Below are 23,025 nucleotides of genomic sequence, written 5' to 3'. Positions count from 1 at the left end.
ACACACAAACGAAAACATATTCAAATTCAACTGTCATCAATTAAACAAGCAATTACGAATGCAAGTTAGCGTGAAATCTCCAATCGGTGCTTTGATATGCAGAATGAATTTAATTAAGTCCCAAGCCAAAAGGAATTTCAATGCAACGCATGAGTACACTGAAAACGCTGCGTATGCCACTGACTATTGGAGAGACACCTGTTCGCAGTCACTCAAATGTATTTTAATATAACTCAAGCATTGGTTTCCAATTCATTTTCAAGTGTCTTTCGGTTATCTCAACGAACAAGACTTCCCGTTGAAAAAAAAACCTCCCTCACAAACAACACGATTTTTGAACACATCTCGGAGGCGTGTTAACACAAAGTATAAAGTGCACGAATGGTTTTAGCAACCGGAGAGAAAGAATTAAAGCAGAGAGAGTGAAAAATGCAGGCAAAATGCGTGGACGGAAATTCCAAAAGCACTCAACGTAATTAATAACACTCGTAGTGTTTGCCTCCCGCTTGGCTGAAAATGCCAACGAAATGGCCAAAGGCATCAAACGGTGTTGTATTTGCGTTAATCGTTGTGTGGCCATAGAAGCTACCACTTAAAGAACAAATTTTACTTTGTTTTCAGTGCGAAAACAAACAGATATTTGCCTATTCGACAAAAATAAGAAAAATATTAAAATAATAATATAATTGGCCAAATAAAAATGATAGGAAAACCAATTTAAATGAAGCAACAACGGTATAGAAAATTTTTTTGTAAAGGCATTACTCGAAAACAAAATTTTAATTTTTTAAAAACTTCCAGCTCATGGATACTTTGCATCACTTTAGGCGCCTTCAATTGGCCACTTCTCTGCGCGCTACGTTTGCCCTTTGCGCTTTTAAAAATCCCTTAAGGCCCTCGCCCCATTTGCAATGGTATTTTCTGGTGTTTCTTTAAAAGAATGTAAAACGGAAACGAAAAAAGATTGTTTAATTTTTGTGTACAGTATTATATTTTCTGAACTATTGTTAAAAATGAAAAAAAATTTTTGCTCATACGAGTTTCGTTCAAAAAGTTGTCAGCCTTCAAAAAATGGTCTTCGAAAAAAAGATATGTCGCTGGTGATATAGATTCCGGGACTCACAGGTGTCTGCAATCAAAAAGACAAAAAGGTTCTTGTTCAGTATGAATGCCGTTATCGTATGAGATACGACCTTTAAATAAACAAAATTTGATGAAATGGCGGACGATCAAAGATGGAAAACCGTTTTTTGACCCTTTTTTGACTTTAAAGGTGCAAAAAAAGTACTAAAAAATTTGTTTCCAAATAATCATAACTCACACGATAACGACATCAATTCTACGTCATTTAAATTTTATTTCATCAAAATCAGTTCAGAAAAACCATCTATATCTGTGTCCATTGTCCATGAAAAGGCTGACAACTTTTTGAACGACCCCGTATGGCCAAAATTTTTTTTTTATTTTTTAGCAAAAGATGAAAAAAATAAATTACTGAAAACAAAAATAAAAAAATGTTTTCTACAACATATATTTCCCTCTATGAACGCGGTCTAAGTAATACTCATTAAGTGCTTCCAAAAAATGTAATTTTTAGCAGCTTTCCGCCAGTGCTACCAAGATATGTTTATTTTCACCAGTTGCTTTATCTATTCACCACTAATTCATTTAATTTAATAATTTATTAAACAACGGTAATAATTATTAAGAAATGGGTATCAATGCAGAAACATTTAAGAAAGGTTTAAGGAGCTGCTACCAAAGTTTTCACCTCTTTCTCAAGAATCATTTTTATATTAAAGCAAATTTTCTTAAATAAAACTTTTTACACATTAGTTTTTACATCGAATAGTATTATATAAAAATATTGTTTCAATAATAAACCTGGCTAGTGTGGCTGCCTGAAGTTACCTCCATTAAGAAATGGTTCACATGATACCTCAAGCTTGGAGTTTGAAAGCAAAAAATTTTATTATGTAGTTAAGAGTAGGCGTGTCGCAAAGAGTGTATGAGCTTTACGACGGCATAGACAGAATTCAGCGAATAAAGATCCAGCAGCTTCGTTGGCTGGGGTTATTTGCCTTTACATCTGCGCTGGTTTGTTCAGCAAAGCAGGTGGAGTTATTCTTGGGCAAAGATGTCATATAAATTCTGAAGTAGCAGAGGATTTCGTTTGAAATCGAACTGAGTGAATATCTTGCCAAAGAGTGCTATATGCTTAAAGTGCCAAAAAGTTCTAGTGCTTAAATGAATTTTTTGTCGGAATTCAAATAGTGTTGAGTGAATTTTCAATTAATACGATTTTTTTTCAAAGTTTTTGAATAACCGTATTTCTTTCATCACTTTTCAACAATTTTATTTCTGATGAAATATCGAAGTTCTTGCATTTTGAGAAATCACACCTAATCATCCCCATAGTACGAATTAAATACATGCCGAGTTTTCTTCAGCTAGACCACGTATGAACCAGATGCGCTCGGGTGATCTTCTGAGGTTGACAAAATATCAGCTCTCGAATCTCGTGGGTCACAGGTCACTATACGCGAGGAATGCATGCTGTGAGACTTGGAATTACCTCGAGTCCTTTTTGTGCTGGATGTATGCAGGTTAAGGTGGAATCATCTCAGCACCTTCTCCTTAGTCGTCCTGCTCTGGCAGCACTAAGATCCAGGCATCTTGGCTCTTACTTCTTTGTTAAGCCTGCTGATATAGCTAGCGTTGACATTAAAAATCTGATGAATTTCCTCAGCAGATCACAGCGGTTGACACAAACACAGCATAGTCATCGTTCGTAATACACACACTCTAAACCCACCCTCCTAACCATCCCAGCACCACCTCTCCCCGTCGGCTCCCTGCATCCCATCGGTCTTGCTCTTTCACCTCACCTCCTTCATACGAATCCTTTGTGATACGAATCCAATTTTCTTCATCCAAGTGTGCCCATTCCTAGGACAACCATACCAACCTAACTTAACCTTCCTTAAGGTTATTAGGTTAGTTAGGTTAACCTAACTATTTGCTTGATTTGTCTCTTTCACAGACGAGCGAATAGATAGACCAACAATGGCAATGTATATTTTTTCTCGCAGAAAAATGCACCTGGACGAGGGCAGCTCCTCTAGTACCTTCAATTTTTTTTGTTTTTTGTGCTTTAAATATTCATTTACAATCTAAAGAATGTCCTTACAATGTTTTAAGCAAATGGAAAGTCCAAAAAGTCATAGCGTTGAACGAAAGACGAGTAAGAACGAACACTTTAGTCGTTTGTATGTTTATTTAAGCATGAATAGTAATATGTAATTTATTTTAAGCTAATAAATACTCGCAGTTTTTCGCAAAAAATTATTGAAAAACTCGTTGTCTGGAGGAGCTTTAAAATGTTACGTATACGCTCAGGTGACCCATATATAAGGTTATCTACCTCTCTATGCTGAAGCTTATCTTTGACCATCTTTACATGTGTATGTGCCTGTACATACCTACGCACATATTTATGAAAAACTTTATTAGCTCTTGTGCCAAATTCCAACGTTGAGCTAGTCAACTCCAATTTCCAGCCACAGTTGATTTAAGCCGCTTAATAGTACAATATACTTTCTCAATCGGATGCCCTTAATCTATGGATTGGATTCTTTTTACGGAAATAGGCTTACAGGGACTTTTTATCACTTACAATTTAACATTCGCACCATTACTGCTGATATACATACGGTCCCGACTACAAGAAAAAAATAGTAAAAAATTAAGGCATACACTAGAAACCATATTCAGCCAGGAAGGGCCATAAAAACTGTTCCAATGATAATTATAACGTTTTTGCATACTTAATTAGATATCATATTATGTGAAACGTATTTTATTCGAGGAAAAAATCCCTTAATAAATTAAGTACATATATACGCCGATGCATATTTCAAATGAGCTGAGGGGAACAATTTTTTTTCTTCTTTTTTTTGTGTACTGTATTCTCTTATTTTGCAAACCAGTTCGGTTTTTTTACTGCTGCTTTCTCCACTTTTAGCATTTTAATTGCATTTCAAGTAAATGAAGTATTTTCAAAGACAACATTAATATTTTCCTTTTCGCTTTACCATCCGTCATTTCATTAACTTGCCTCAGTGTGGAAAAATAAAATAACGGCTATGCAACAAACACTGGTGCTGGTCAAATGTACGGAAATTGAATTAGCCATATTTGATGTTTTTTCTCACTTGAGGTGGAAATGTGGCAAAATGAATTTAACTTTTCTGGTAATTCACTTAGTTGAGTATTTTTTCTAAAAGAGCTCTGAACTAAATGGTATGAAAATAGTTAAAAAATGCAAAGCGATATGCAGGAATATCTTTTTTAATTCAAATATGGTCATAAAAGAAAATATTAATTTTTTTTGGAAAAAATTATAACACACAGTTTCTAATGTTGATGAGCTCCAATTGCTAAAAAATAATATGCAGAATGAATGAAGGCAAAGTGTATAGTAAGATTGAACAAGCAAATTTTGATAAAAATGAATACTCCAAGTCTGTGCATCTGCTCACTAATGCACGCCGCTTCTATCGATTTGCAAACGGTCGTTTTTTACGAGTACAGTACTATCTCGATAATCCGGACACCCTTAATGTTAGGGGTCGTCCGGATTATGGGGGTGCCCGGATTATAGATGATTTTTTTTTTTCAACTAAACGTTGTTTTTTGAAATGAACATAACGCAATTCAGATATATGTATGTACATAAATAGTTTTATTAAATACAGTACAATCATACTTACATAATAATATGTACATCTGTACATAATCAAACATTTTTTTTATTTAATATGTACTATTTCAAAAAAATTATTAATTTTGGTCTGCTGCGAGTTCGCCAGCAACATTTTATCTGCAGCAGCAACATTTTATCTGCAGTCTTAAAACTAAAATATCCATAGCCGAAGCGTCAATTTGTTCTGCCCATTGTATAGCCTTGGAAAAAATATTCTTTGCTTCACCGCTACTTATAGTATTTACCGCTTCAACTATGGTTCAATCAGAATCAGCTTCGTCTATATTATTATTTTCATAATAATAATGTCCACTCAATTCAGTTTGTCACTAAAGCATAAACACAACGCGTGATTTATGCTGTTGCATTTCGTATACATATATTGTTGTTAAAGTACCGCTATTCTACGAAAAACTCACAAAGCAAACTAAAAATTAAAATACATACATATGTATGTACATATTGCGAAGCAAATTTGAAAAATGTCCGGATTATAGAGTAAAAAATGTTAAACTGTCCGAATTTAGCAGTTGTCCGGATTATAGATGTGACCGGACTACCGCGTGTCCGGATTATCGAGATAGTACTGTACGTAAGTCAGCACCTAACACCTCTCCATCAAAACCAGTATACGTATAGGACAGAGAGTTCTACGGACACTGCGATATAGGTAACAGCTATGTACGGAGATATATAGTGCCTTTGACTGTGATTAAACAGTTATCTGTGCCTTCCTCGATATCGAGGGAGCTTGCGAGAATACCTCTCACTCGGGGGTATGCCGCTCACAAGAAAAGAGAAACATGCAGGCACCCATCTGCAGATGGATAGAGTTCCTGTTCTAGACAAGGATAGCTTACACCGCAGCAGTGGACAGTATTATCCAGCTACAAATAAGTAAGGGATGTCCGCAGGTGGTCGTCTTATCATCCGTCCTAGTAGCAGACGACATGCTTCAGCTGCTGAAAAACAATGGAATCCTTTGTCAGGGATACCCAAATGACGTTGTAATTAAAGCAAGAGTCAGGTTCGAGAACATTCTTTGCGGCAAAGAGCTTTAAACCTGACAAGAAAATGGTGTGCTGGTGTGGGTCTGGATAGAAACCCGTCCAAAACGGCCATCATTCAGGAAAAGAGTTTTACCAAGAATGATAGAGATCAGCATGGATGGTACTGCTATTGGTTTGGTTAGTCAAGTTAAGTACTTTGACCTTGTCCTGGATGCCAAGCTTAGCTGGAAGAGGGATGTTGACGCTATTTTGTACAAAGCAACAAAAGCTCACATGATCTGCAAACGTCTAGCAGGAAAATCCTAGAGCTGTGGCCCAATAATCCTGAGATGGATGTACATGATGATAATAAGACAAATGGTGACATGTGGAGCGCTCGCTTGGGCATCGGGAGTCACTCTCTCGACGGTGCAGGTACCGCTAACTAATACTCTACAGCTGCGATGGAGATGATGCTTGAGCAGACACCGCTTCATATAGTTATTCAGCAATCAGCTAAGCGTACGATATTGAATATGACTAGGGAAGGCTTCGGGAGGGGAAAAGTAACGTTATCTAAAATCATGGAAGTGCTGAAGCTGTAGCTCCCACTTACCTAGCTATCGAGAGGTGACATCACCAAAGTCATTAAATTCGAGAAAAAGTTCAGAATTTAACTGAAGGATAACTGTAGTAGACCTGCATTTGAAAGGAAACTCCAGCAGTGTAGACTGCACTGGACCACGGATGGCTCGAAGATCCCAGAAGGCATAGGCGCTTCAATTTGCGGTTCCAGAACCAAGCTTTCTGTGCCGATTAGTGGATTTCCAAGTGAAGATGTATGCCATCTGTCTATGTGCAGAGATAAGCTTATACAGAAATTTCCAGAATGTGCAAATGCCATTCTGAGGGACAGTCACACGGCACTTAAGGCCCTATCATCCTGTGAGGTCAAGTCCTCATCGGTCCTTGAGTGTATCGAGCAACTCAATCTATTAAGAACGCGCAATCGCATCCGGCTATTTTGGATCCCAGAGGACACAGGTAGTGGTATAGCTGGAAACGAAATACCAAACGCATTGGCGAGAGAGGCTGAGGCCTCGCTTTTAATAGGGCCCGAGCTCTTAATACTTACTATGGGACAACACACGATCAAGGAGAAGGTTGCGAGTGAAGAGCTACTGCTAAGGGAGGTTTGCTGGAGCCAAATTATGTGGCTACCCCAGACGAAATCCATACTGGGAGTGAATCTCAGGAGGCTTCAATGCACCTTCTCCTGGAATGCAGCGCTATAGCGCGGAGAAGGTTGATACATTCTGGCCAGCTGCAGCCAGCAGCTCTATCCTACGTTTAATAAGGGAACTGGGTCTGGATGTGGTACTTTGATGAGTAGAGGTCTCAAAAGACCATAAGGTCGAGGTGCAAGCCTCATAAAGTATCTATCTACGTAAGTTATGGGAATCCGACTATGTGCATAGTTTCAACTTTTAACGAAAATCGAAGACGGAGTGTTTTTAAAAATCACAAAAAAATGTTTACCCAAAAACTTTTAATAGAAAAAAAAATTTTTTTAAATTTAAAAAAAAGTATTTCATTACAAAAAATTAAAAACAAGATTATAAAAATGCTACAAAGAATCAAAAATACTTCACTCTAAGCAGCTCTATGCAAAATTTTCAACATTGAATAAACCTTAAAATTTTAAATTTTTTTTTGAAATTTGTTCAGTTTACTTCTTATTTACCTATTCAAGTTGATAGCAGTAGTATGAAAAGAAAATGTACATATATTTTTTTTTTGCTTTCCGCTTTTACAATATATGTATAAGCAGATAATTTCTAAGGTGGATAAATTCGCCTTGACAGAAATAATTAATTTGCAGAGCATCGTTTATGATTGGATTGTAAAATACGAACAAAATTGTGATTCTACTTGAATTGCCCTAATGCAATTTAGTGCAAATATCTGAATGTATGCCTCTGCCAATGGAGCATACCGCAGTTATTCGCACAATGGCAATGAAGGAATTCGATGATTTTTTGGATGCTGAGATTTTCATAATTGATACTCACATTTTACAGCATCCAAAAAAACTCCACGTACTTCGGATGAATGCTTCCCGCCGTTGCGCCGCTGCGCTTGGCTGGAAGTCTCTCCACTTCTAACTATCTTTATATCTCTCACCATTTCCGCTATTTTCGGCAAATTAGATTTAAGAAAAGACATACAAGCCCAGAACACAGCTATTTTTTTCTTAGTTCTTATTAAATTGCATTAAATTGTCAACAGACTTTAACTTTTTTTTTACTTCAAATGACGTCTTAACCAAATGATATAAGCTTGTCCAATATCAAAAAAAATTTGCTAAAATATCGAAAAAGGTTTCAACTCACACGTTTGTGTTTTGCAATTTATTACGACTCACATGACTATTAACTAATAAATATTGTGATCTTTAAAAACAATTGACAAAATGGTGGACGTTCAAAGAAGGGAAACCTTTTTTTGACCTTTCTTTTTGACTTTAAGGGTGCGAAAAAAATATAAAATTTTTTTTTCCTCTCGAATAATTGTAGTGCATGCGATAACGGCCTCAATTCTACATCATTTAAAGTTGATTTCATTAAAACCGGTTCAAAAGAACCGGCTATATCTGTGTCCAATGTCCATATGGAGATCATTTTATGACAACGTTTAGACCGAACCTCGTATGGCCAAGAATTTTTTTTTATTTTTTAACAATAGATAAGAAAATAGAACCCTGAAACCATATATAAAAGACTCTTTTCGTTTCTTTTTTACATGCTTTTAAAGCAAAACCCAAAAAGCAAAATCAAATGAGGCGAGGGCCTAAAGTTTTTAATGGAAGTTTGGCACTTTTTTTTCGATATCAGTCGGAATTGATGAGGTAGCTAGCTATACGTGCGCAGCTTTCTAATTGTGCATCACTCAGTCTTGATCGCCGGTTATGTTTTACTATTTATTTATTTAACTCCTTATTGGGGGTTTGTTCGAGCTCCTCCTCCTATTTGTTGCTTGCATCTTGATGTTGTTCCACCAACGGAGGGAACAGTGAATGAGAGTTGGTTTTTTAGGAAGAGCTTTTCATTGCAGAAATACACGCGGAGGTTTGCCATTGCCTGCAAAGTGGCGACCGCTATTAGATAAACTTTTGATGTTTCGTGCCCGAGGTTTACAACCCATGCCCTGTTTTAAGTTAAATAGGTTTAATTCAAACAGGTGGCAGCGATTTTCGAAAATATTTTGTAATTTTTCTTTCAACTGATACCTCACGAATTATTTTAATTAGTTGTTATTAATTTTGAAATTTATTGGTAAAAAAAGTTATTAAAACTGAGATCTTGACATCTTTTGCGCTAAGGTATTGCCACAAAATCAGTACTGATTTTCTCCCTTCTCTAGAAAAAGATTTTTCAGGCGTTGTTGTTGTAGCGTCGGTTTCATTTGATTATCAATTACTTTATCTTCCACAACAACGCTTTGGCTACCACGTAGTAAGTAAGTAATATTTAAAATACCGTTAACATGTTTTCACAGATATGCAAGGATATATCTAAAAATAGTTTAGCCTTGTTGCCTTAGAAGATTTTCCCTGGGAGGCTCTATATAAGATTCCAATTGGCAACTGTTCAAACAAAGCTCAACAATCCTATTTTTCTTCAAAGACGGAAAGTTCTGCTCGCAAGAATTTACAATCACAAACCATAGGAAATTCCAATGCACAAAATCCAATTGGACACAATCAGGAGCAAGTCAGAAACAACTTTGAACCAATTCAATTTTTTGAGTGGTGAAACTTCTTACCCAAATCTTGTTAGAAAAACGAACCAAAACTGCAGTTTTAACTTTCACTCCAACCCCTTTGATATATCGAACTCGCCCTCAATAAATGTTTCCAGGTGGAATACTTCTAACTTTTCTTGAGTTGATGAACATTTTCCATGCCTTAGGAATTTTTAGTGGCTCCTTAATAAACTCATACATTTTATAACTCTTCACAGAAACTACAAAAATTATCGATATCCGGACTGCGCCACTCATACCGGTTGGGTGGAAGTAGGTAACCCTTGGGTTTATTAAAAAAAACAAACAGAAATAAGTCGAGAGGGGGCAAACCCTATGATCAAAAAGTACCGGGAATGTTTAATTTAAATGAACCGCGCAAGTGGGAACCGATCCATATTTTTTTCTTATGTTGGTAGGACTGTAAGAGACACACATCTGTCACTATTTATTTATTTTGAAGCATTTGGGAAATGCTGTACGTCGCAAACGGCCGGAAATATGGGCAAACAATTCTTGGATTTTGCATGCAGATAATCCGCCATCACACCTAGTCCAAATTGTGCTGGATTATTTGATCAAACACCAAGTAAATACCATCGTGCAAGCACCGTATTCACCTGATATGGCCCCGTGCGACTTCTTTTCGTTTCCCAGGTTGAAGCTACCACTTCGTGGAAGGAGAATTCAGTCGATAGAGTAGATCAAAGAGAATGCGACGAAGGAGGCCTTCAAGGCCATCTCTTCGTCCGCCTACCAGGGGTGCATGGAGGACTGGGTTAAACGTTGGCACGTGCGTATTGCTTCAGACGGGTCATATTTTGAAGGAGATAAAATAAATTTGCCTGAAATTCAACTCTGTTTTGTATTATTTAAACATTCCCGAAACTTTGTGATCATAGGGTATGTAAATAGTTCTCTTGATGTGGTAAGATTTAAGGTTTGGTTATACTGCTGCTCCCACCGGTAAAAGCAGGCAAACAAACAAAAAAATTGAGAGGAAAAGAAATGTGGGACAAAGATGATTTAGAAAAGTAGTTAGTAAACCGTATGTTCAAGCAGATATTAAAGCAAACGAAGCAAAAAGTGGGTGCTTTTTTAGCTGGATGAGAAGTATTGATATCGATAACTATGGTTTGACATCTGAGAATGGCAAACTTTGTTGACATTTTTCTTCAGTAAAGTTTCGTAAGTCACCATGAATCCGTTAAAGCCAGAACAACACTTCTAAGTGGAAATCTACTGTAAAACGTAAAACTGTTCGCGAAATTCATAGCGCACTAGCGATATCATCGGTATTTAATTCCTTCCAAATGAGGAAGAGCTGCCGTTACGCCGAATGGCGAGCTCTATCAAGCTATGCTGACTGGTTTTTCCCCCAAAAATTAATCAGCTAAACCTCGACGGCATTTGGTTTAAACAGGTTGACCAAACCTTCCATATACCGCGCTTGGCAATCAATATTCGTGTCAACATTGGTGTCATATGTCAAGATTTATTGAAAAAAGTAGTCAAAAATTGGACTGACTCGTAGCCGTGGCGGCCACATGTCGGATATCATATTCAAAAAGCAAATGTCATGAAATTATCTACCAGTTTATGATAAAAGAACTTCATTACAACAATATTTCCATTTTGTAGTATCATTTTACATTCTCATGCTCTTAAAAAAAACCCCGATATAATACATTTTTCCCTTCAATTTTCCAAAAGAATAACTAGCAATTCTCCTTTTTTACATTCGTTACCGTCCAAGAATTTTGCTATTGATTCCAAATAAAATTTCGTTCACAATCTGACACACTCGCCTTCCTACTTTATATTTGCCAGCCGTTGGCTACAAACACAGACACAACGTTAAAGAAAGAGATAAATCACGCACTGATGATGCCAAAGCTTACGAAATTATTTGTATTTTTTAGCTAACGTTTGAAAAATCGAAAAACGTTAGCTGGAGTTCTCCCAGTTACCAAAGCTGCACATATAAAACCATTTTCGGGTGGGCAAAGTCCACCCGGCATTTATGATTTCAAACTTCGATTTCGCTAAAACTTTATGTAACCGTATTTTATTAAATAGCACCAAAGTATCATTTTTCAATAGAATTGAACGAGTGCGGATAACTAAACAAAAAATTGCTGCGGTGTGGATACGTTGCAGCGAAAACAAACCTACTTGCAGGTGTACAAATGAAGTCATATATTTTGGAAGAACACCAGCTATCATTGAGAGATAAATGGTTTTCTCGTTGTTGGACAGTTGCACATTTCTTGGAAATGAAAAAGGGCAAAAGAAGTTCTTGTTTTTCCTGTGAAAATTTATTGAAGAAAATGAATTGAAATTCCACTACCGAATTTTCTGCTGATTTTGAAGGAACTTTCATTCATATGTATGGGCATACATACATGAATGTTTATAATTTTAACGGGGAGAAAAGTTGTTGGCAAAAGAGATTTATGGCATAACATTTTTTGGTAACTTTCCATTATACACTTAAAAGTAAAATAGGAACTATAATAAAGAAAATTTACCTTGTAGTAAATGGATGATTTTTTTACTATTTTTTCTTTTTTAATTCTATTTTATAAGGTTGGGAAATAAGTTCGTACCGTTCTTACCGAAGATTTTTGTTTAAACAAAAAATAATAATTACATCAATAAGTCAATCAATTATATTCTCGTCGTTACTGTTTACAACCCAACTTACTTGGTTTCTTCATTGCCAGAAAAATTTTTAAAAACACTTTATAAGTACTCGTGTAGGAAGGATCAGAACTGACTTCAGATCATTCTATAGTTTATTTACAACTGAGGGAACATAAATAGAATTTAATTTCGAGAATTTAAGCAACAAGCGGTTATCTTAATCAACGTGTTTATTGATTGGTAGTATTTCAAATATTATACAAGGTAGGTAGGTAGGTGAAATGGTTGAGGTGCTCCTGACACTCCTCAAGTAGCACTGAAGCGCCGTTTTGATACCATTATGAAACCTCTAACAGGCAGATATCTACAGCCAATCAGAGCTGTAGATGTAATGGGGAAGATTGATGGGATTTAGGTTGGTGCACTGCCTCTGGCTGTCGAAGAAAGGTGTACCCAGTGACCTTAGTCTTCTAGCTGCCAAACCCGGAATTTACAGAGAAAATGATGTACAGTCTCCTTCTCCGAAAGGTCCCCACAGCTTCTGCAATGGGGGTTAATCGTAGCTTTTCCGCGTGTGTGCCGAACATCCAGTGACCGGTAAGCACAGTTACGAGTTTGGAAATTGAATGGCGCGGAGTCCAAAGAACTTTCTTAGTCCTTCGTATATCGTATTGGGGCCAAAGGGTTCTCGAAATAGCACGTGAAGAAATGGAGCTCCATCTTTTCTGCGTTTTCCTGAGAAATAATTTGTGCAGTTTCCCTTTAACAACTGCACCATGGCGTCGTCAGAGCCTTAATCGCGACTTGACTGTCGTAGAAAATGTTAATATCTCCTTCGCTCCCGCGTTCCTTAAGCATTTTGCATACCTGCAAGATCGCAAAAACTTATGTTTGAAAACACAAGCAGTGTTCGGCAGTTTAAAGGAGATAGATAAATTGGCTGATTTATCCTGGAATTTCGGTGCAGATTTTCCCCTCAATCCAATCCTGCCTACTTGGAAGGATTACCCTAGCACGACCCTCAAACCCTAGTTTGTGAGAGAGTTTGAGAGATCTGTTCGAAGTTCGGAAAATACGGCGTTAACTGCGCGAAAATGCTACCATGTCCCATGAGAGATTGTCTCCAGAGGCCAATCTCCTTTAATCTGATTGCACTTTGAGTTGCGATGGAAGTGACGGAAAAGTCTCTGGGAAGTAAGTGCAAAAGGACAATTAGGGTATCACTGGGGCAAGCTTTACATGCTCCGGTGATGCCAATGCATGCAGTCCTTTGCACCCTCCCCGCAGCACGGCCTGTGGCTTGAGTCCCCATTTTTTACCGAACTTAGATTTGCAGGAGTAGAAGGCTATACTGGCCTTCTTTACCCGATTTTCAATGTGTAGCTTCCAATGCAGTTTGGAGTCAAGTATCACTCCAAGATACCTAACTTCCGATGAGAGTGGGAGAATGTGGTTGTTTAATTTGGGAAGTATTTCAAATACAAACTGAACCAGTGTTGAACAACAAAATTATCTAACGTCGTATAATGACATTGATGATGAAGTACTTTTTCTTACCCAACGAAAATGCCGCATGGCATAGCAAACCAGTTCAAAGAACAAATCAAGTTGAACTTCGTCATTCGAATGAAATATTTTCACTTATAGGTAGAAAAAGAAAATTAAAGAAAAAATGACAAGCAGTGCTAAAAACTTTACTCAATAAAATGACACCATTTACTCAATATTTACGCCAAGAAGTTAGCAAACTAAATAACTCACTTTATTAAGGAACTAACAGCGAAAAAAATCACTAATTTTTCTTTGCAGAAATATAGAAAATGTCTAAATTGAACAACTGTACGAAACTCACCTATTAAAAATCCCGATGCAATGTGGCTGAAACCGTTAAGCCTTGTGAAGGACGTCATGTACCACTGCTCACTGGCATACTAAACTCAGTTCTCTTTAGCTTCGCTTGCATAGATTAAGAAATAAATAAATCTCCATAATCTCACAGTCTCCAACTGGCCTTATAAACGCATGCACCAGTTCAAATTTCGATCAAAGCAGTCAACAATTAAACAAGTGCTCAGAATCACAAGCGCAATCGGAAGAAAGTATGCTCTTCCATATTTCACGATGTTGCTCGGGCCTTCGATAAGGAGGCCCACAATGAAGTGTCCTTGAGTCTATACTCTGTGTGCTTTTCACATCTGTCCTTACGGATTCTAAAAATAGCATAGCGGCTACCTTCACTAACGATACGTGCATTTTAGTAATCAGTGATGATGATTCGCAGTTCGCTCGTAAACTCCAGGAGGGCGTTAACAAGATCATTGAATAGACTATGAAGTGGCGTATAAAACGTATGACTACTAAATAAATTTGTGTAGATTTTACCAAAACAAGGTCTAATATTGTCCTATATACATATCAGGTACGAAAATTCCCTACTGCAATACTGCGAAATCCTTAGGAATGACGCTTGACGCAAAAATCTGCTGGAAAGAGCACATTAAAATAAAACATGCTGAATTAAACCTTAAAATGCGAAAATTAAATTGGCTTACAGAAAGAAGTTCACCTCTTTCCATTCAAAATAAACTTGTAATTTATGGCATAGAGCTGTGCTAAACAAACACGGACTGAAAAAATTCAACGATTTAAAAACAAATTTATAAAAAGCCTACCAAACGCACTGTGTTAGGTGAGGTACATTGACTTATATCGTGTCCTTGGTATCTGAAGTTGTCAAACAATATGCTGCAACTCATACCCAAAGGTTCGAAAAAGTACCAACCCTGAGGCTTGGCGACTTGCCCATCTAGATGAGCAATGCCGGAAACTTAAACGGAAAAAACCGCATGTCTCGTTCCAGAAATTTGAGCGGGTGTCCAACAGATATAAATTTCTGTCACCAATATTCCAGTATATTTATGTATTTCCTGTAAATACTGTCGCATTTTAATTATTAGAAAAATATTACTTGCTAGTTGTAATAAAAGTTGATAACATATCAATAAAAAAAATAACATAAAGAAATTATGATTAAATTAACAAATTTACGAAATGGTATCGATAGTCGCAAAACTATTGATATATCCCAAAATAACAGCCACTACAAAAACTGGGGCTTAGTTTTAATTTTTCCTCTGTGTCTCCTCCCAAAAATATTGCGCACAGTTCGATCAATTCTCGGTAGTCATCTCTTACAAAACCTTTGTCTAATTCTGCCTTATAAAATATTAACAGAACTGGAATGTCTGTCCCGACGACACGTTCTTTTCAGAACTTAAGAGATGGTTCAGTGTTACTAGAATCGATGTTGTGCCACAGCACATTATTTCTACTTTATCTCTAGTTTTGGCACTGCAAGAAGTTGTGAGTTTCGTACATCCAACCCGGTTAATATTGTAGTTTTCCATCCTAATGGACTGTGACTACTTCGGGTATATTATTTTGAAAGTTAGATTTTATTGCTGCTGCCATTAAATTTCTAGTTTCAGCTCGAATTCGCTGAATTTAGGATTTGTTAATAGGGAAATCATCGCTACTCAGACCAAGTGGTTCTATTACCGCATTAAGAAAGTAAACGGAGTCTCTAATGCTTAACTGGCTTCGATCTAAAGCTGCAACTAGTTTAGGTGCTATGAGATTCTTTCTACCTCTTTTTGAACTTTGTTCACAATTCAATCCTTGTTTACAAACTGAGTTCAAAATTCAAGATCTGCTCTTCGTCTGAATCTTATACACTTTTTAAGTTTTTTATGGTGGAAGTAGATGCAACAGTCAGTGATTCTCTTTGTCTTACAACCCTTTTTTCTCCTTCCCCTCGTCGTCGTCTAGATATTTCTTCTTTTTCCGCCAACTTTTTGTCTACACCACCTAAGCATCCCTGTTGACCTGAATGCCTCTCTGTTTCATTAAAAATAATTTATTTTCCTCTATTTTTATTCTCATCAAAAGCATCAGCATGTGCAATATCAAACAAATTATCAAGATGAGTTTCGAAATTGTTCTCACAGCTCTTGAACGTAACCTGAGTTTTCTTACAATTTGTTTGTAACTGTCTCCAAAATTGATATAAATCAAGAAGTTTCTTTACACAGTTAGGATACTCGTAAACCTTTGTCAGGATTCTCGCTTCTTCCCCATATATGATGCACTCCCTAATCATAAGATTTGCACTTTCACTAACAGTCAGTTTACCCTCAGAGAACCTCTCGATTAAATAATAATTTACAACCATTTATTTGATAGCTAGGTAATCTGATAAGGAAATATTTTGTTTGTCACTCCGTAATTTCATCGACATGTTTACTCACTAAGCAATGGAGCACTAATAATCTAAAAAATCACATATGAAATGACAAATAAAACATATAGTTACAAGTCACATTAGAACTCTTCAAAATTTAAGAGTTATACTTTAGACTGGATCGCCAAGGGCGTCTATTTTTATGACTCTAAAATCCATTCAAAGCATGCGTTCAAAGTGGTATTTCTCGTAAGGGGGCCGGTCGGTCTAATATACTTCTATTTCGCGTCACAATCTTAACTGTCAAACTCCAAAACTACAAAATTTAAGCTATTTACCAATTTTCGAAAATGTTTGCTTTCATTACAGCATGAAGTGCCACACGGCAAACACGCCATGATCCTGGTAAAACAATCAAAAGGAAATCTCATCTGGATATCTACCCAAGACACAGGCGCTGGAAACAAATTAGTTCCCAGTACAAGTGAAAAAGATAAGAAATTTGAGCCGCGCTTAAAAACATGGAATGAATGCGATAATATTCAGGTAAATAATATTAAATAAATATAATTTGAAAAAAAATCCGAGCATACAAATTATGTACCCATAATTTGACTCTACGAGGAACATGCTAAATGGTGCAAATATAGGGTGGCTGATGAAAGCCGCTACCAAAAAAAAATTGAATAACTTTTTTTCTTTTTAAGTTATCTGTTCCATTTTTGTTTTAATTTGCAGATTGATCTTTAAAATTTATTAAAATGAATAACTGGGACACGCAAACAAGAATTTGGATAGTCCGCCGCTATCACGCACTGGAGTCCGTAGTTTTGGTACAGAGAGAGTACAGGCGGATGTTTGGCGGCGATCCCCCAAGCAGATGGACCATAATGAGACGGGTGAATAATTTTGCTGAGCAAGGAACAGTCGCAAGAAGGCCTTATCATCGAAACCCACCAGTTCGGACGGAGGAAACGATCGCTGCTGTAGCTGCAGCTATACAAAGCAATCCAAGGGTTTCAACAAGAAGCTTATCTGCTCAACTTGGTGTCAGCCGACAGTCTTTGCAAACAATAATGCACAAAGATTTAGACTTAATCCCTACAAATTCAATTAACAAACTGAATGCAGCAGACTTGCCGATTCGCTTGGAATTTTGCCAGAAGATCCTGCAAATGGTGGAAGAAGACCAAAACATGTTAAACTGCCTTTTCATGTCTGATGAGACCCATTTCGATTTAAACGGCAATGTGAACAAACAAAATTGTCGAATATGGAGTACTTCTAACCCACAGATACTCCACGAGACGGAATTGCATCCTCTTCGCGTGACAGTGTGGTGTGCGGTTTCTTCACGCTGTATTGTCGGGCCTTATTTTTTTGAAGAAAATGGTGACACCGTTACGGTTACTGGAGACCGTTATTTGAAAATGCTGAAAGAATTTTTCTATCCAGAACTACGCCGAAAGAGAATTCCTTTCAACTCTGTGTGGTTTCAACAAGATGGGGCAACGTCTCACATAGCCCAGACTGTTATGACAGAGTTGCGACGAAAATTTCCCAATAAACTGATTTCAAGAAACTCCGAATTTCGTTAGCCCCCCAGGTCGCCTGACCTTACTGCACCTGAGTTTTTCTTGTGGGGTTTATGTAAACAAGAAGTTTATAAAACAAAGCCAACAAATTTGGATGAACTAAAACAATCCATTCGGGCAACAATTGCGGCTATTCCTGTCGCAACTCTCAAATCAGCAATGAACAACTTTTTACTAAGATGCCGCACTTGTGTCAACGAGCATGGGGGCATTTAAATTCAATTATTTCTAAAACTAGTTAAGCTACATTTAATAAAATTTAATGACCTTCAACTTAAAGAAAAAATAAATGAATTCTATACACTAAAAAAAAAGTTATTTGAGTTTCTTAATGTAGCAAAATTCATCAGCCACCCTGTATTAGAAGTATATACATACGAAAATTAAAGAAATGTTTTCAATCTCACGTACATATATAAGAGTATACGTATGTTATTTGTTGGGTTTGTTTTAAGATCAAACCAATCTATTTAGAAGTAATCCGAACATATCTACTTGCCTCTTAGTTGAGATATGGTGCCTCGAAAATATCAGCATCAATCGCTAAATAATAAATTTCCATTTCATAAAAATGGATTGCTGCCTGATATAAGTGTTTGTTTGCCAAACATCATAAAACCTGTCGTATATCCTTGTGGCTCCACAGGAGAAAATGTATACAACCTTGGTCAAAAAGTTCCCGGAATATATTCAGAAAATTCAAAATACACAAGTTTTTTCATCAAACTGGATATTAAAGTATTCAATAAATACTTACTTATATATGTGTCTAAATCTTTCTCGATTCATTTATGCTGTTACTTACAACCATTATGTAAATTAAATTGTAAAGCCCTCGCGTAAGAGTGCGCGGGTATAATAACATAAAATGTGTAAGGAAGTTTACAGAATATGTAATTTCTATTTGTTTTCATTGTCTTGCAGCAATTTAATTCCTTACCATATTTCTCTGTCCATTCAGTTCAGCAAATCCCTTTTGAAATAACTTTTTTTCTTCGCACTGCACAGCCATTACTATGCAGTTGTTTTCACAAGCCTTAGTCTTTTCCAGCGCATCTCATTTTCTTAAGAATAATCCGCCTTTTGTTTTTGTGTGCTCGTATTCACACTTTTCCTCGAATTTATTTCGCAGATTCCTTCCGTGAAGAATTTTTGTTTTTACTTAACCAACTTATTAAAGGGAGAATAGAAACTGGAGAGAAGAAATTGTTGGTGTTATTGAGTTTTTTTTACGTTGCTCCCTTTCATAGTTGGAAGAATATAAAAAGAAAAATTTGTGAGCTACTTTAACGAAATTTCCTCGAGGCAGAGCCAAGAAACTCTTTTATTTTCATTAAAATGACGACGATTAAATTTGTTTTGCCTTCTTTTCGTAAACTCGTTCACGGGTTGTTTTCACATTCTCAACACGAAATTTAATAACCAACGTCAATCGAAAAATCCCAATAACGAAAATTATTTAAAAACATATTTGTGGTTCTGTGGTAGGCAAGCAAAGGAGTTTATCGATTAATGACACCAACAACATTTTTCAGTCACCGAATTTTTTTTTTCCTTATGCCAGGTGAAGTAAAGAATGCGTAGGCAGTGCGGAGGTAAATTTGCAAACACAATAAAATACAGAAGTATACAGGGTGATCCAACTGAGATATATATATAATTGGCGCGTACACCCTTTCTGGGTGTTTGGCCGTGCTCCTCCTCTTATTTGTGGTGTGCATCTTGATGTTGTTCCACAAAGGGAGGGACCTACAGTTTCAAGCCGATTCCGAACGGCAGATATTTTTATGAGGAGCTTTTTCATGGCAGAAATACACTGGGAGGTTTGCCATTGCCTGCCGAGAGGGGCGCCCGCTATTAGAAAAAACTTTTTCTTAATTTTGGTGTCTCACCGAGATTCGAACCAACGTTCTCTCTCTGAATTCCGAATGGTAATCACGCTCCAACCCATTCGGCTACGACGGCCGCCTGATCCAACTGAGCTGCAAGTAACATAACTATATAGGCTACCGCGCACTACGACCAAAAGAGATATATTATGCAAGGCTTGCTGACAAACTCTATATTTTAAGGTTTTTTTTTTTTAATTTTAGCCCATTCTGAGATTTATTGTGCCAAAAGCCCAATCAAGCTAGTGTAGCCGTTTTCTGCCTAGAGCAGAAAACTTTTACAAAGAATGAGTTCTGAGCTTTCAGTGTCCATTTCACATAATCAGCAGAAGATGGTGTCAGAAAGGCCAATTTTGTTTAAGTAGTATCTCAGGCTACATAATTTTAAGTCTTCTTCTTCTTAATTGGCGCGATAACCGCTTACGCCCCAAGTTAAGCTAAGTCCTTCTAAACCTGATCTTTCGAACGCAGTGGAGGCCTTCCTCTTCCTTTGCTACCACCAGCTGGTACCGCATAGAATACTTTCAGAGCCGGTGTGTTTGTGTCCTTTGACCGTGGGACTGGGACGCCATGACCCAGGCAGCGTAGCCGCTGGATCTTTAAAAACAAATTTTAAGTCTACTTTGCTTGAGTAGCTTATCAGAAATTTCTCTGCCCGATGTTAGGAATTCTTTCGCTTATCGCTAGCCGATAGAATTTCGCCAATTGAGTAATTCGTTAATGTTGCCCTTTGTAAGTGCACAGAAAAACTCACGACTAATTAGAGGCATGTTTGCCCCTTTTTAGCTGGAAGTTCCGCTATTTAATCCTTTTGTGTCCCTCGTTTCCAAGAGCCAAGTCTAATAATACTGTATTAAGGGGACAGATACCTGTAAAATTTCGAAATAAAAAATTTGTTTTGCATAAAATGTTAATATAATCCTTTAAGAATATGTTAAACAAAATTTAGAACGTAAATTTAAGTATTTCTTATTTTATAGATTGTCAACCGTGACGACTTTATTCATTCATTGAATCTATTTCTATCATTGAATTTTCATGTATTCAAACTTTAGACGAGTTTTTCTCAAAACTATATTTTTCGAATTGGTGTACACGATAACTCGAAAAATTATTGACAGATCTCCCTGAAATTTTGCACACATCTTTTTTATGATATTACTTTGTGGATTTTCAAGTTTTCGAAAATTTTTCAAAAAAATAATTTTTTCGAAGCAAAAATAGTAGGAAAATTCGGAGACATTCCCTCACACATATCTCAATGACGTGTATTTCTACCTGGAAGATTATTGGGTAAAACCCATTGGAATCGATATTTTGAATTTAGGACCATTGATTTCCGCCGAATGCTTTAATTTTAAAGTTTAATTTAAGCGAATTAAAACTTCAAATGTAAATAAGCGATCTTCATATAAAGACCCATGAGACTTCTCGCCATTCTATCAAAGATATATGGGAGGCCTATACTTGTCAAAAGATGAGCCTATACTCATCAACAAACCTGCTAATTATATCTGGCCACTAATTTGAATTTTGTCACAACGCTCAACTAATCGACGAGTTCATAGAAAAGTTCTTAGAGTTCCCAGTTGGAGCATAAGGCCTTGACTTAAGAATGACTTTGATTAATGATAGCAAATCGTGAGTCGTTATAAAGGGTGGTTAAATTTCAAGGGCCAATGTTGAATGTGAGCCACACCTAAACGTCAACGACACCGTTAGACTTCTTTCTTTGGGATTGTTTGAAAGAAAAGATGTACGTCGATAAGCCAGCAACAATTCAAGAGCTCAAGGCACATTCGGCACATTAACGGCATTGAACCTCAATTATGCCTCAGCGTCATCGAAAATTTGGGTCATCGGATTGAGGTGTGCCGCCGAGGTCGCGTCGGCCATTTGGCCAATATTTTCTTCCATACATAATTGAGCCATACCAATATTATTATAATAAGGAGAAATGGCAGTAATTTTCTAAAAAATTGTATTTTATTCAAAATCAATACCGGCCTTGAAACTTAACCACCCTTTATTAAGACGAATATTGGCAAATACTTTCGCATTGACTATACCATTGAGAATTCCAGACTGCAAAAAATAAAAGTTGGAACACCTCAAGACAGCACTCATGGTCCCATTCTCTATAACCTATACGACAGCAGGTGGCAATACATCTATAAAGGCTGTACGTCCATAAAGGCTTGACTCTGCAACAAAGTAGATATAAAAAGTCATATTTAAATAAAAGAATAGCAAATGGAACAACGAAATCGATGAACAGAAGCCGTTGCATGTTACTTACACAAGCTTAACGATTTACACGACTTGCCGCATTAAAATGAACAACCCGGCTGTGTGAAATAGTTTATTAGTATTCATTCTAAAAACTTCACAAGTTCAACATAAACTGTACTGCAATCCATCAACCACCAGAAAGTGAATAAAATCATGGGGAAAAATGCGGAACCCGTCGTTAGGACACTAAGCGACACGTTTAATGTGTGGGCGTGACACGAATTAACAATGGCAAATTTAATAGATGAAAAATAATAATAAATAACAATAACTTATAAATGCACAAATAAATATAAAAATCTTTAAATAAATTTGAATAAATCGGAATTTCAAACTAGCGGTAAATATTTCATTGAAAATAATTAGTAAATAATAGGGTAGAGTCGTGTTTTTCGGACCTCCCGCGTTAATTAAAACTTTCTTATTAATTTAATCTGTAATTCACAAAATTCGATTTGTTTGTTTGACTTAGACACATCATTTTTTCACAATGCCATGTGTTAAAGTTGCTGGCGGTTGAGTTCAATGTAAATGTTGTAGATATTTAATTGTTGAGTGCGCTAAATTCGTTAAAAAAAAGATAAAATGTCCACAAAAAACACCTTGTCGATTCACTTCAAAAATTATACAGATTCATTTTGCTGATAAAATATCGTCTAACAGGAAGTTCAAGCGTCCAAAATGGTTGTGTCAGTAAACAACAGTTGACAATTCATTTAGTTACGCTATTCTCCAAGAAAGCTCTCCTCTTTCTTGCCAGAAATATAAATTTATAATACATTTTTACGATAAGAAAATAACCAAC

The 23,025-nt window shown here is 36.6% G+C and overlaps 1 protein-coding gene across 1 annotated transcript in view; it reads left to right on the top strand.

Moving 5' to 3' along the window:
* The window catches only part of LOC129242692 (uncharacterized), a 108,193-nt gene that overhangs the window by 61,922 nt on the left and 23,246 nt on the right, over positions 1 to 23,025 (top strand). The window contains exon 7 of the mRNA XM_054879486.1: positions 16,814 to 16,990. Coding sequence (XP_054735461.1) covers positions 16,814 to 16,990 — 177 coding nt within the window. The remainder of the gene's footprint in view (positions 1 to 16,813; positions 16,991 to 23,025) is intronic.

This window comes from Anastrepha obliqua, chromosome 3, assembly GCF_027943255.1.
Source record: "Anastrepha obliqua isolate idAnaObli1 chromosome 3, idAnaObli1_1.0, whole genome shotgun sequence".
NCBI lineage: Eukaryota > Metazoa > Arthropoda > Insecta > Diptera > Tephritidae > Anastrepha > Anastrepha obliqua.
Note: the sequence above shows the minus strand (reverse complement) of the source record. Positions and strands in the feature narration are given on the sequence as shown.